Source organism: Coloeus monedula (assembly GCF_965178545.1).
Source record: "Coloeus monedula genome assembly, chromosome: 21".
Classification (NCBI taxonomy): Eukaryota; Metazoa; Chordata; class Aves; order Passeriformes; family Corvidae; genus Coloeus; species Coloeus monedula.
In genome coordinates, this window is record NC_138801.1 from 5,261,159 (window position 1) to 5,275,886 (window position 14,728).

Below are 14,728 nucleotides of genomic sequence, written 5' to 3' on the forward strand. Positions count from 1 at the left end.
GAGGATTTGTCAGAATATGTTCTCTAGACTTTCCTGTAACTGCTTGTTTGTTTACAAAGCTGCCTCCAGATGCTTCGCCTTAAAAAGATGTGTGTGGCTCTAGTGTAGATTATCCATAAAATAGATTGAATCACTCTCATGTCTGTTGTGATGTGGGAGTTGCTGTCAAGCAAAATCTAAACATTAATGAATAAATTAAAATAGATCTCTCCTCTACCAGGCACAACAAGTCCTGTAAGCACTGTTAGGACTCCGTGTCGGTAAAGTTTCAGAATCAGCATACCTTTCTCAGTTATTTGTCTTAAATTTGCTTTCTCATTGTCTCACAAATGGAATTTTAAGTGAATTTTGCACAGATGATCAAGGCTTCACTAGAAGCACATGCCATCTTTGACTGACAATCAATACAGCAGCAGTTTCATCAGGCCTGCTCTGTGACTTTGGAATGGCCAGTGCAGAGGAGGAGGTGACCTGTGTGTGGTTGTCCTCCAGCCTTCCGATACGCCCACACTTTGGTTTTGAACAGCTTGTTCTGCAGCTGCAGGAGGAAGTCACAGTGTCCTGGCACATTCAGTACAGAGCCAAGGGTCTAATGAGCAGCTTTTGTGGCAGTGTCTCTTCTAAACCACTTTCCTCAGAGAGAAATTTGACTGATGGCCCAATCCTGCTCACAAGCTCTCAGTAAGCTGCTGGACCACTGAATTTGGTTACTCAGCTTTGTGTTTTTACCCTTCCTTCTCCCATATTCCCCCTTAGAAATGGGACAGGGAATGAGCAGAAACCAAAACAAGCAAAACCTGCCCAAATTCAAGCTTATGCACAAGAACCTCACTCCCTTATGGTGCAACTACTCAGTATTGATGTGTGTTCAGTATAGCCCACCCAATCTGCCCCCATTGCCTTCTGGCAAGACACAACTGGGTGTTACTGTGAGGAAAAGAGTGTGGATGTATTTTACGTGTCATCTATCTGCTATATCAAATTGAGGCAATGAAGAGGAGACATAGCAGAAGGCAGAAAAGGGGTTTTCAAGCAGAATCACACAAAGGTAACCACTGTGGTCTTCACATTTTTTTCCTTTGGTTATGATTTCAAACTGATTCCATGGCTGTGATATACCTTCTGGTTTTTATGTGAGTACAAGTGAGAGAGGAAAAACTGAGAGACTTTGGCGTGGAATGTGGACCCTGGAAAGTAAGCAGCATGTTTTTTAAATTGCAGAATCCAGTGGGGAATGCTTCTGTTAGTTTGGTGTGTTCAGCAGAGCCCTGACATAAATTAACTGTGTTGGACCAGCACTCAGTCAGCAGTGCACAGGAGAAGCACAACTGTGACACTGGAATAAAAGCCAGGAGCTGCTTTTATGGGAATGCTGTTTGTACCAGAGTGAAGAAAAGCAGGAAGGATCAGCTTTCCATGAGAAGGGAACTCTGTTAGATAAAATCTGGTGATAATAGATAAAAATAATTTCTCAGCTTTGCTGTTGAATTCTGGAATTCTCCAGCTGATCTTCCATTAAGCCACTGTTAGGGAAGCAGGATGTGGTCCTGGGATCATTTCAAGGACATGCAGATTCCTCACCATTCAGGGACTGATAACACAGCACAAATGATAACAATGCTTCAGACCACTGTGATTTTGCACAGGTTTTTGTGAGCCCTTTTCAAAATGCAGTCCCAAAGGATTTTTTCAGACTCTGGTTATTAATTTTTTTCCTTGTCGCCCCACCACCCTCCATTCCATTCTGTGCAGGGAGCAGGCCCAGAAGACTTCAGCAATCTCCCACCTGAGCAAAGAAGAAAGAAGCTTCAGCAAAAGGTCGATGAACTAAACAGGGACATTCAGAAAGAGATGGATCAAAGGTGGGTCAAACCTCTCCAATGAAAAGTGAAATTGCACTGAGCAGAGCTCCTGTGTGTGTGGTGGACGTGGGTAGATCCCAACAGCAGAGGCTGTTATGAGATGATGGCATCATCCAAAGTCTCTCTGATCCGTAGCTTAGATTTCCTGGAAGCAGGAAGATAATGACTCCTGTGCTTTTGTGAATGCTTTTTCTGCAAGGCTGCATTTATCATTCTGGTTGAGAATAAGGCTACTTTAGATACACACTTTTAATTGATTCTGGCAGGCTGTATTTGTGCTTTGTGTTTGTTCACATTCTGCAGTTGCATTAAGGATTCAGCGTGTTTTGTTTGTGAGACACAGAACTTTTCTGCCCTGAAGGATTTCAAGACTGGTCTGTCCCTAAATACTGCTTTGCATTTGTACACATGTGCCTACATTTTGTGTCAGCTTCCTTTCAAGAACCTGTTTATTTTGCCTACTAACCCAAAATTTCTCCTTTATATTTTATATCATGAATAAGGAAGAAAAATTACATGTGGTTATATGATTTCTCATTGCTTTGTTTTTTTCCTCTCTGGTAACTTGGGTTTTTCTTTCTGTTCTTTATCGATTCTGAGGTAATCCAACATTAAAATCAGATATGGAATCACAGCAGAGTGAAGTTTAAATGAAGATAGTTTATGATGGAGAAAATAGCACCAGCAGTTAACTAAGAGTTAAACAAACAGTAATAATTGTGACTCATATGTTTGCAACATTGTCCCTTAAGGCTTCAGGACAGAGCAGTCCCACTTCCTTGCCACCCACACTTTTTCCCAGTTTCCATACACACAATGCAAAGGCACAGGATTGCAATTGTCAAGAGTTTGGTGGGAAACTCTAAAATATAAAGAGTGTTAACTTGAGTCGTGGGACTCACATTAACCTCTCTCCCACCAGCTAATGCCTAGAGAAGATCTGAACAGTTGTGCCTAAAACCAGCCCATAATTCCATCTTTCAGCTCTGAAATGTCCATCAGCAGCTGAGTGAAGCTGCCCTGGGACTCAGCTGGACACAGGGTCACAGTTTGTAGCCTCGAGTCTGTCTGTCCCTGTGCTGTGACAAACACAAACCATCTGGAGCCAGCTTCGTTTTAAGCAGTGTGAAACAAATAAATATCTTACCGATTATTTGGGTTGCTAAAGACAAGCTGCAACAGGCAGGGTGAGAATTTCTGGTTTGCACTCCATTTCTGTTATTGATACATCTTTGTCCCAGTTTCAGACCATGATGGATAATAATGATTCAACTGTTTGTCTATGCCCCAAAAACTGGGAAGATATTAGTCTAGGAAGTTGAAGCTGTCGTAGATTGCAATGGTTGTGAGATTTATTATTATTGTTTTCCCCAGGGCAGCAAGTTGATACTGTTGTACTACATAAAAAACCATGTCAGGCTAAAAATCAATATCAAATATCTTCTCACATTGTAGGTAACTTGCTGTTTTTCACCTCTGGCAGTGTAAATTCTCTTCTGGCAAATAATTTTATTGTTCTTTTTTAATGGTTGGTTCTATATAGGGCAAAAGCCCCATCTGGGTGTTCTCAGTGCCTTTTGTAACAGCTTAGGTTGAACCTCAGAGTAAAGAAGAGACAATTTATTAAAGGCATTTACCCCCAACTGCACTAAATGAGTTTTATTTTTGTTTTACCCCTCAGAGATGCCTTAACAAAGATGAAAGATGTGTACATCAAGAACCCCCAGATGGGAGATGCAGCGAGTGTGGACCACAGATTGGCAGAGCTTGGGCAGAACATTGAAAAGCTGCGATTAGAAGTTCAGAAATTCGAGGTATGAGAAGAGACACTTCAGTAAAAAGCAGCTCAGCAAACGCTCAGGTCTGAGCAGGGCCTTCCTGTTTTGTATTGATGCACTTTGGTGTGTGTGGGCAAGGGCTACATGAGCACTTGCATTAATTGGGGTCTTTGAGCTGATTTGTGTAACATCAACGTGCACCTTCTCCTGTGGCTGGCAGCCCACCGTTAAATTTGCCACAGGAAACAAATTGTGCTAAGTGGAGGTGAAGAGAAAATGTAGTGCTCTCTGGACTGCCCAGAGGGCTTCAGATGCTTATTTAATTAATTGAATAAATTGAAGCATCATGTTACAGACGTCTGTGGAAAATCAGTGTGACATAAATGCAAAGCACCATTTAGAGACTAACAGCAAGACAGAAGCCATCAGATGAAATATGTTTTAAGGAATAGTCTGCCATGAACAGGAAGCTGCTTAGTGATATAAAATCTCCAGAACAGAAGGGGAGTGTTTGGAATATATAAAGCCCATTATAATTACATGAGATGGATTAGACAGCTGAGAAAAGACTTCACTTTCTACATTATGCTTTGAACATAAACAGATACAGCCCATTAATTTCAGATGTGGTTTTACTATCCATTGCTTTCCTACCCATTTGAAATCAGTGGCTCTTTCGCTCTCCCCAGCTTTTGTTCTCGTGCATTCAGCAGTTGCTGAGTTTCTGGTGTTACTGAGACTACTCTAAGCAGCCATACATCTTTACTTGACTGTGACTAGTGTGGCATCATCTTCTGCTGGCTGTTTACTGCTTCTCTGTCAGGGTGTTTTCAGCACCCAGTTGCCAAAAAATAGTTACATTTTTAGTAAGCATGGTTTTCAGCAAGACAGTCCAGAATTTGAACAACTGGCCATTGCCACTCAAAGGAAAATGTGAACATGTTTACAAACCAGTCTGTTCTGTAGGCTGGCTGTCAGGAGTGTCCCAGCAGGGTGAACTGTCTGTTTGTGTGTCTGTCTGGCAGGGCTGGCTGGCAGAGGTGGAGGGGCGGCTGCCGGCCCGGACCGAGCAGCCCCGGCGCCAGAGTGGGGTCTACGAGGCCCAGAACCCATCAGGAGTGAACAGCTGTGCCCAGGACCGTGAGAGGTACAGTATCTGTACGGGGCTGGGACTGCCCCCAGAGCCACTGCAGGCACACACCAGGGCTCTGCAGCCTGGTCTTGCCATATCCCAACTCCAAGAGCTGAGTTTCAGAATGTGTTTCTGAACTGTGGCAGCCCCCTCGCTCACTGCTGTGAAGGTGAGTGAGCCAGTGCATTTTTACAGCTCTTAATGGTAAAAATGAGGATTCTCACCCATCTGCAGTCACACCCAGTTCCGAGCAAGCTCTGGAATCACTGTGCTGCTCCAGCTGGAGTTGCTCCCCTTGCCTCAAGCCTGGTGACCAAGTGGTTCTTTCTCTCTGCTGCTGAGGTTGGTCGCTATAGTTGCTGTGTTTTTCCTCTCTTGAGCAGCCCCGATGGCAGTTACACAGAAGAGCAAAGCCAGGAGACTGAGATGAAAGTACCTGCAACAGACTTTGATGATGAGTTTGATGATGAAGAACCACTACCCACCATAGGAACATGTAAAGCGCTCTATACATTTGAAGGTATCACTCAAACTTCACCCTCATTTCACTGACTGGGTTTTATTAAAGTTCATATGCCAAGGGCAAGTGAGAAACCTTCATTTAACCTTAAATAGCCAAAGGGCAAGTAAGTGATGGTCTGGTGTGATTCTGTAGAAAGGCACCAAGACAGGGATTTGTCTCCTGTTGCACAGGAACTCTGCAAGAGAAAGACCCAAAACTCTGCTGTCAGGGTCACATTTATCTGGTTCTTTATGTACTCACTGCTGACTCCAGAACCACAAGCCCCTCTTCTTGCTGCCAGTGATGCACCAAAAGCTGTGTCCACCCATGGTCTGAGTGTGCCCTGAGCTCCCTGCACCGGATCTGTGGTTCCTGCTGTGCAGCACAGCCTCAAGTCCCTGTTGCTGTGTGTTTCAGGTCAGAATGAAGGAACAATCTCTGTAGCAGAAGGAGAGATGCTCTATGTAATAGAAGAAGACAAAGGTGACGGGTGGACGCGAATCCGAAGGAATGAAGATGAGGAGGGCTATGTCCCCACGTCCTATGTTGAAGTCTATTTGGACAAAAATGCCAAAGGTGCTATGACCTATATTTAATGTTGTTATTATTATTGTTTTACTTGCTTTCACAGAGATGATCCAACCCTGAAGCTGCTCTGTGTTGCAGATAGAGCCTTTTAAGAGTCTGTACAATGCCATCAAGTGCATTATTTCATACGTGGACTAATTATGGCTTGTTGTACTGCAAAATGTGCTTTTCTTGCTCAGAGAAGGGTAGTGTGGGGGACTGTGAAAGCAGAGGGGAAATGCAGCCTTTCCTGGACAGTGTTTGCTCAACTGCCACTGTACACCCAGCTTAGTGCAGGAAGCACAAAGCCCTTTGGGATCATACAGGCTCTCCTCAGGTACCCAGGTGGCATCTCAGACACATCCACAAGTCACTGTTTTTCCCAAAGTCACTCGGTGGAACTTTACGTAGGGAATATTTAGACTGCTGGTTTGTGTCTGTGTGGGAGCTTTTCAGAGCCTGTTGTGTTCTGGGGACCTTTTGGATTGAAAACCAGTGGTAATTTAGTTTAGTGTGTGTGGAACGGGAAGGAGAGATCTTACCAAAACCCCTCCTCACAGCACTCTGTGGTCCTTGATAAATGGGTAAAACATTAAGAAAGCTCCTCTGTTCTTTCCCACCTTGCTACATTTCAGATGTTATTTGCTGTTTCAGATGACCAGAACTAATGGTTTAATCTTTTGCTCACACGAGATCAATGGAGACATTCAGAGTTTGGACTCCATAAGCTGCTGTTTGTTGCTTTTAATTCCTCCCTGATAGGATGTGTTGTGTAAGGAAGCAGTGCTGCAGGGCAGACCTGGCTGGAGTAAATGCCAGTGCTGAACACCTGGTAATGGGATGCAGCATGAAAAATCAAAAGATTTTAGCCCTGTTTCAAATCAGGACATATTAGAACTCCATTGTTAATTATTTTGTGTTTATTCAGTCACTTAATCCTTCAGATTGTTGTTGTTTCCTAGACCTGAGAGTTCTTGGTGTTAAATAAGCGTCAAAGTCATCCAAGTCAAAAGCAAACTGAACCATTTTCCTTGGTGTTTATGGGCAGCAGGAAGAGAGGAGTAGGACTGTGTCTGTAAGCCAGCACTGAAACTTGAGCAGTTCAGTGTTGGATTTGGTGTTAATCAGTGCAGTGCCTTGTCTGCTGCAGGTGAAAATCTGGGCCTTGTTTTGTTTTGCCACAATACATTAGTTTTATGTTCCTGTTGGCAAATACATGGTCAGTTGAGATGCAAAAGAGTGCAAAAAGTTCAGCCCCCTCTGTTGGTTTTTATTAACCTTTGAAAGAGGAACATGGATCATCCATTCTGCTTTATATCCAGAACAAGGCTGAAGGGTTGGAAATCATGGAATCACAGACTGGTTTGGGTTGCAAGGGACCATCTCATTCCAGCCCTCTGCCATGGGCAGGGACACCTTCCATCAGAGTAAAAATGCATACTGTGCTGGGGGTGAAGGCTGATAACAGGTGCAGCCATTTCTGTAGCCACAGTGGAGGTTTTTCAGATCATTTAAAGTTTTTCCATTAATTTTGCTGGATTTCAGGAACAAAATCAAATATATCTGTGAATATCTAATGTATAGGAACTATAATGTTTACTTCTTTTATTTCTCAAGTCTCTGGTTTAAGAGAAAAGCTAAAAGAGAACCTTTCATAGAATGCAGCATAAAGATTTGGAGAAAATGCTACTGTGTTTAAAAGGTGAATTTAGTTGCAAGCTGCAAATTGATTTTCAGCATATTGGTAGAAGTGACTTGCTTCAGTCCTTGAAATGGAAGCGATGACATTCCTGAAGATAATGCTGTAAATACTAAAGCATTTGCAAACTTTAGTAATCCTTTCCTCTCTTTGGAAAGAAGGTTGAGCAGCTGGCACCACGAAAGGCTGGTGGCAGAAGGCAGAGCTCACAGCAGCCCCTGGGACTGTCCCAGCCAGCAGAGTCAGTTCTGGCTCAGCCTTACCTGCCTGGCTGGGCTGTGTGTGTGCCATGAGCCAGGGGCAGCTCAGTGCCACTGCTCAGTGCTCTGTGAAAAGCTGCTTTTTCACTCAGCTGGAGCCTGTGCTGTCAGGGCTCTGCTGCAGGACTGAGCTGAGCAGGACAGGTAAGTCATGTGCTGCAGGTGCCCTCCTGATCTCAGTCTTAGAGGAGCCAAGCTGGGTCTGTGCCCTGTGAGTCCCTGTGTGAGGGCTCCTGGTGACATTTACAGGGGTGCCTCTGCTCAGAGGGTGTTGGCAAACCCTGTCACAAAAAGAACAGTAATGTCTATCTTGTTTTGCCTTTTTTTTTTTTTTTTTCCAGATGTGCACAAACCACTTCAGAAAATCTCTGAGTAGGTTTGCATAGGCCTGTCCACCCTTTATTCTCCTGGTTTGCTGCTACGGTTGTTTTAAGAGCTCTATTTGAGAAGGTTTTCTTTAGAAGAGATGAATGCACATGTCATATCTCCATCACTGAAAGACTTTGTTAGGTACCAGGTCGGCTCTGAAATGTCCCTACCGAGGAAGGTGCTGCCCCGACTGTGTCCATTTAGTGCAAACAGCATTGTTGTCCTTCTGAATAGGAATGAGAGCTGCAGGCTCTGCTCCCGTTGGGATTCGTGCAGGAAATTGTTCTGTGCACACCTGGGTGTAGCAGCTTGCGGGGCTTTTCTGTACCTGTCAGGTGTCTGGTGCTGAGAACTCTCAAACACAGGAACTAGTTGGGCCTTTCAGCTCAAGACTGACCACCCTGTGTTACTGACTATGGTACCTCATCATCTGCTTGGGAACAAAACTGTCTTTCACTGAGGGATGTTGTGAAATCGTGTGACACACAAAAAGTCCTGCATGGAGTGACCAGCTCCGTACAAACCCTGCATTGCACCCAACAGAAACGCCACATTCCCTTCCAGCAGAAAGCCTGGATGTTTGTTTGGGTGACATGCAGGAATAGGGGCTGGTTTGGGAAGTTAAACTTTTTGATAAAAACTATTTTGGAGCTGTGGGCTGATGAGCATTTTGGCTCCTTTGCCGCTGTGGGTCTGTTCCCCCTCACCTCTGATGATATCAGTAATTCCTTATGGACAGCTCTGGGATTCCCAGTGCTGCAGCTCTGCTGTTTGCTGTAACCATCATGCAGAGCCTTGACTTATATAAATAAATAGGTAAAAGTTAACCACGCTGATGCACTTTTTATCTAGGATATATCTGATTATTTAATGCTTGCCAAATTATTTAGGAATTGGTAATTATAAACTGGACTGTGGCTTTTTAAAATCCTTTTGTTAAATACATGCCCTTAGTTCTCCCAGTATAAAAAAATTGTATATAACATAACTTAAAGACTAAAGTTACTTGAATTTGAATTGTTTTTATCCTTTTACATGTGTATAAATATAAATGGTTTTATAGGCTGTTCTTCTGTTTAACCCAGATGTTTTGGTAACTACTCAGTCCCTCTGATGTTGATAAGTGTTTTTGGTTACTCAGCTGCCTGCACCTGGACTTGCATAGGAACTGCTGTTGTGTGTTAAGGTTTGTTCAGTCTGGCCAGTGTGGTTGTCTTGTTTCTATTCTTTTTTTTTTTTTTAAGAATCATCATCTGTCAGGAATCTCTTTATAGCTTGATGTACCACGGTGTCTTCTTCTAATAAACATTATATTTTCTCATTCCTGTGAGGTTTTGGTTTTTGGGGTTTTTTTAATGGCAGTTCCTAGTAGATGGCAATAATTAGTGGCAAAAAATAGTGACATTTAACTTTCCTAAGGGACAGCAAATGGCCCAGAGCTGCTTCCCACACTAAGCACAAATGCAGTTCTTCTCAAGAAAAATATTTTATTGTGGCTCTTTGAAAACTTCTTTGTGCTGTCATATGGAAGGATTTGATGGAAGTGAATGCAAAGGAGGTGAGAGGGTTCCCCTGGTCTCTCAAATGCAAGGGAAGTTTGGACTCATCCTGTATTCCCTTGGATACAGCAGTTTGGGCCAAATCACGCTTCTGGATTGTAGCTTCACTTGGCCAAAGGAAAAACTTGTCCTCAGCCACCAGTCTGTGGGAACAGGATGGACAGAGGAGGCATTTGGAGGCTTAGGCTGGTTCACTGACCTGCATATTCCTGGCTTCCCTTGAGAAAGAAAGGCCTCTGCAGCCTGTGGTGGAAAGGAAAGCTCTGGATTCCTCTGCAAACTCTTTTGATTTAATTTCCTGTTGTTGTTCAGTGTCATTGATGGTCTCTGGAGCTGTCACTTGAACAGATGTGGTGCTGCTTTGCAGACAGAAAATGAAAAAGCTGTTTGTTTCCTCAGTGGCACGAAGCAGGTGCTGGCAGGGTCCTGCTCCCAGAGCAGAGCAGAATCCCAGTGATGCTCATCCCAGGCTGGAGGGAAGGGCTGAGGGTGAAGGGTTGCTGTCTGAGTCAGGAGCCTTCCTCAAGCCCTGTAACCCAGTAGATGCTTCATTGCCCTATTTCCTTTAACCTCCTGCAGGCAGAGCTGCTCTTAAGGGACCCCATTTTCCCCAGCCTCTTTCTAATCCAGTCTCTTTCTTTTTGTCTTTCTTATGTTTTAGATTCCTAAAGGTGTTTGTGCTGGTGCAAGAACCTCGGGGCGAGCTTGTCGCAGAAGGAGAAACAAAATGGTCTGTTTACCCTGCAGGCAGTTAAAACACACCCATGGAAAGCCAGACTGCCAGTCTTGTCTGGAGTTCCCACTTGAAAAATTCAGACCTAAATTCCATCCCAGTACCATTCAGACGCTTGCTCTTTTCCACAGCATGCTACTTGTGGCTCGGATTTCCTTATCAGCCTTTCCCACTCTTCTGCCAGCCTGGCACAGCCCCTCTGTCAAACATAACACACACTCCTCCCAACCCAATCCCTCCCAATTTCTGTCACAGAACTGCTGGCTGCCCTTGGATGCAAGGGGTAGCCAGAGAGTCCCAAGCATGTGCTGGTCTGTCTTCTGTCCCCTTGTCCCTCAGTCCATCTGAATGTACACACTGGTCCATCAGCGTTTCACACGGTGCCTTTAGTGCTGAACCTGCAGGTCCTCTCACAGAGAGCGTGGAAAGGAGGTGGAAAACCTCCCCTGGGAACAGTGTTACAGCAGCTGGACTGGGCTCTCAATTTGTCAATATTAAATCTGATCCACATGCATTATTCAACATTCTTCCTTCCCCAAAAGGTCACTAATACTTGTCAGCCTTTATTTCTCTTTTTTCAAATCCAGGCTGATGCTCATTCCAAGTATTAAATCCCTCTGACCCTGCTGTTTCCTGAAACCCTTCAAGCTCACGTATGTACTTGTTTTCCTGCTTGTTCTCTTTGTCCCCTCCTGTGTCCCTGCTGTTCCTCACACACACACAGACACACACAGACACGGACAGTGGCATTTTGGTTGGCAGCCCTTGTTGCTGCTCACAGGCCCCGTTTGGCTCTCGTTTCAGCCTGCATGCTCGCCCTGTTGCCTTGCCTGCGCCCACCTTCCTCAGGGTCACGTTATTTTGTGGCTCGTGGTTTAATCTCTTTGCAGTTTTCTTTTGGTTGGTTTGTTTTTCAGCATTTCAGACCTGCCTTTTCTTTTTGCATGACCTCCTGTGCGTTCTCATCAGTTCATGTTGGAATAACGGAGTTTTTTAGATAAATAAAAGAGGAAAGAAAAAAAATCCCGCGCTGTTTCCTTCTCCAATCTTGTTGTGGACTGGACTTGGACCCAGCAGCCAGACAGGAATTGTGACCACCCTGTTCTCACATGGTTTGGTTTGAAGCAGAAGTAGGATAAGTGATTCTGCAATTTATCATGTCATACAGTTGTGAGAGAGCTACAGTATCTCCAAATATCACATGATCTGGACCTCAACTGCCTAACAAAGGGTTAATTTCCTCTCTAAACTTCTACAGACTTATATATTCTACCTTGGTTTCCCCTGAATTGTTACCATTGCTTGGGTTTTACAGTCATGGACATGTTTGAGCCCTGCAAGAGTCAGTTGCCACTAAATAGCTCCTGAGGGTCAAATTTATTCATGGATCCACACCTCATTTGGGGGAATCTACTGGCTCTAATCCAACTCCACCATATTCTGTACAATCCCCACAGTTTGAGAAATTTTACATGGAAGCCACTATGGGCAGTGACCCCAAAAGGAAACCTCTCAGGGCTTGTTTGCAGGCAGGTGAGTGTTGTTTTGCTGCCTGCCAGGCTATCCTGCAGGGTCAGCACATCAAAACACATCCCAGAATCTCAGACTCTCCGTGTTGGGAATGGTCTGGGCTGTCCCCACAGGGGATGAAGTGATTTTTGAGCTGGGTTGTGTTGTGTTCATAACTCTGTCCCTTTCTCTCCCTTCAAGATGCCAACTCTTAAGTCCCTTGGTGCTACAGTCCATCCTGTAGCTGTTGTGTGATGGTGCTTAGGAGTTGCCAGCATCAACCAGCAGAAGGTTTGTGATTTAAACCCAACCCAGATGTGCTGAGCACGGGCAGCACCAATGCTGGGGCTGTTCTGCTGCAGCACTGAAGGGTCAGAATCCATTAAATCACCGCCTTATTGCTGCTGCTGCTGTGGTCACTGAGCTGTTCAGATCAAGAGCAGAATGGGATCCCCACAGCTGGCACCTGTGGCTTTGTGGCCTCCACCTGCCAGCAGATCTAAAGGGTTGAACAATTAACAGGTGTGCAAAAATATCCTTAAAATATTTTTAGCTGCAGTATTTTTATTCTCGTGTCCAATGCACTGTTGAATCAGCAGCTAAAAATTCATTTTCACCTATTGTTGTGCCATCTATGTAAAAATTAGATCAAAGTTTGCTTTTCTATATTTAATCTGGGTGGACAGTATATTATTGTCAGCCTCTGTGGAACATTGGAACAATTGCAATGTCTGTGTTGCTAAATTGTGCTGTAGAAGGAGCATTAGCTTTAGCTGACTGATTGATTCCTGAAGTTTTATTAAAAGACCATGTATGGAGTTTTTATAAACTTGGTAAGTAGTTCCCAAAAGCCTGGATCTTAAAACTTATTTAAGAAATAGTGACAGTCATATCTCACAGTCTGCACACATTTATTCTGCTGCCGTTATTCAGGGTAATGAATAATTTTTGTAGATAAATTTACCTTTGGCAAACGCTGAAGAACTAAATATGTGACTGGTTTATAAAAACTCTGCTTGGATTTACTAATCTTGCCCAGCAGCGTGGACTGTACATCCTATGAAATTTCACGATCCCCAGCAAAAGTCTCTAATGCCCTTTCTTAACACCTGTAAATAGAGAAGAAACATATTTACTGATACTCAAAGTTGTGTTTAATGCTGAGTATTTTTCAGAAGTTCATTTAGTTTGATGCATATTGTTCTCTGGTTTTTTGTTTTCCTGCCTGAAATGTCAGAAGACCTAAAAGAAGCCAAATTCTATTTTAACATGATGATGTCGAGCACTTTTTTATTTGTATATGTGTGTGTATGTGTGTTTGAGCACTGATCTCGAGATCTCGGTGGCATCTCAGTGTTGTGATTTCATTGCCAATGTAAAAGGTTCTGGTGTTGCCCATTCGTTTCTGGAGACAGAATTCAACCAAATAAAGTGCTTCCATTTGAAAGCGAATATTGACCTTGTAGCAATGAAACAAAGTCATCTGCATATTTAAATAAACATTTAATTCCAGAAATACAGTTTCACTGGACCCTTTTGATCAGCCAGACGAAGAGAAATGGGTTTGTTGCTTTTCTTTTCCAACAGAAAAGTTGGTGCCTCTTTGCTGGGGCTCTTGGGGCTGTTGAGGTGTGGCCGTCGCTCTCCCGCTGCTGCTTCCCACGGATGTGTCCAGTGGAGAGTGGGAATTTGAATTTGGCTGTGACTGCTGCTTCAGCCACAGAGAAATTCAGACTAAAACTCCCCAGAGCTGCCCTCTTACTCCTCCTCATTCTTCCTGACTATGGGGTGGGTTGGGGTTTTGCTTTCAGCTGCAAAATTTACATGGAACAAGTGGATCAGCCCATGCCAGTGTGGTGCTGTTCCTACTTCTCTCTTCAGATAAGTGATGACACAGGTTCACTTGTGGTACCTGTTGGCTTTGGTTTTACTTCCTACTGGAATTTTCAGCCAATAATTTGGCTCTGTCTGTACCTCTGACTGTCCCACAGAGCCAGGTCCCATCAGGTCACTTTGAGATTTGATTTTATCAAAACTTGACCTTTCCAGCTGGTGCTGAAGAGAGAATTAAGTGGTTGGGTTGCTTGTTTGTTGTTTTGTTTTTTTTTTTAATTTGGTCATGTGAGGAGAAAGAAACATGGGCTGTTGTGGCAGGAGTTGGTGTGGGGAGGGGCAGCTGGTTTGTGCTTTTTCAGTAGGAGCCTATGAGAACTGGAAACTTGGGGAAAAAATTTCATCTAAAGAGAGTTGTACCATGGAGTGCCTGTGGTGAATGCTCTGGTCTAGCTGGAAGTCTTGGCAGATGTTTTTGCTGCTGATTGGTTTTGTATTAAGACTCAGGCTGTTGCAAGCCTGGTAAGGAAGGGGTTTGAGCAGGGATGTGTGGATGTGCAGCTCTGTCCAACAGCAATGCCTCCCTTCCCCAAATAATGCGAAACCCAGGCACATTTCTGTAGCTCTGGCTGAGGTGTGTACAATTCCATTCTGGTGTGCAGGGTCGTGAATAATGTGTGAGAGAAAAGCCCCCAGCTCTTGGCCAGCTTCTCCATCAGCCCTTGGTCCAGGCCATAGGAAAGAGCTCATCCAAGAGCCACGAAGATTTGCAGTTTTCCTGCTCAGCAGATGACACCTGGTGGTGCTTTTATCTGAGAAATAATCTAGAGATTATTTTTGTTAATACAGTCAAGCTGCTACATTTCTTCAACAGGATTGCAGTTGTTCTTTGCCAGCACTAATTAACATCCCTGTCAGTTCAGGA

At 44.0% G+C, this 14,728-nt stretch overlaps 1 protein-coding gene across 14 annotated transcripts in view; it reads left to right on the plus strand.

Annotated features, from left to right (window-relative positions):
- Nucleotides 1–13,486, plus strand: part of FNBP1 (formin binding protein 1) — a gene marked incomplete at its 3' end in the record, with an annotated part of 94,592 nt that extends 81,106 nt beyond the window's left edge. For 9 of the 14 annotated variants that reach the window (XM_082295280.1, XM_082295286.1, XM_082295290.1 and 6 more), the window contains 5 exons: nt 1,753–1,862; nt 3,544–3,676; nt 4,666–4,787; nt 5,153–5,292; nt 5,692–5,870. In XM_082295280.1, coding sequence (XP_082151406.1) covers nt 1,753–1,862; nt 3,544–3,676; nt 4,666–4,787; nt 5,153–5,292; nt 5,692–5,870 — 684 coding nt within the window. Of the gene's footprint in view, nt 1–1,752; nt 1,863–3,543; nt 3,677–4,665; nt 4,788–5,152; nt 5,293–5,691; nt 5,871–10,389 lie in introns of those variants that run through there. The other 5 variants (XM_082295288.1, XM_082295285.1, XM_082295292.1 and 2 more) reach the window with 3 other exon arrangements.
- Between the last annotated feature and the right edge of the window lie 1,242 nt (nt 13,487–14,728).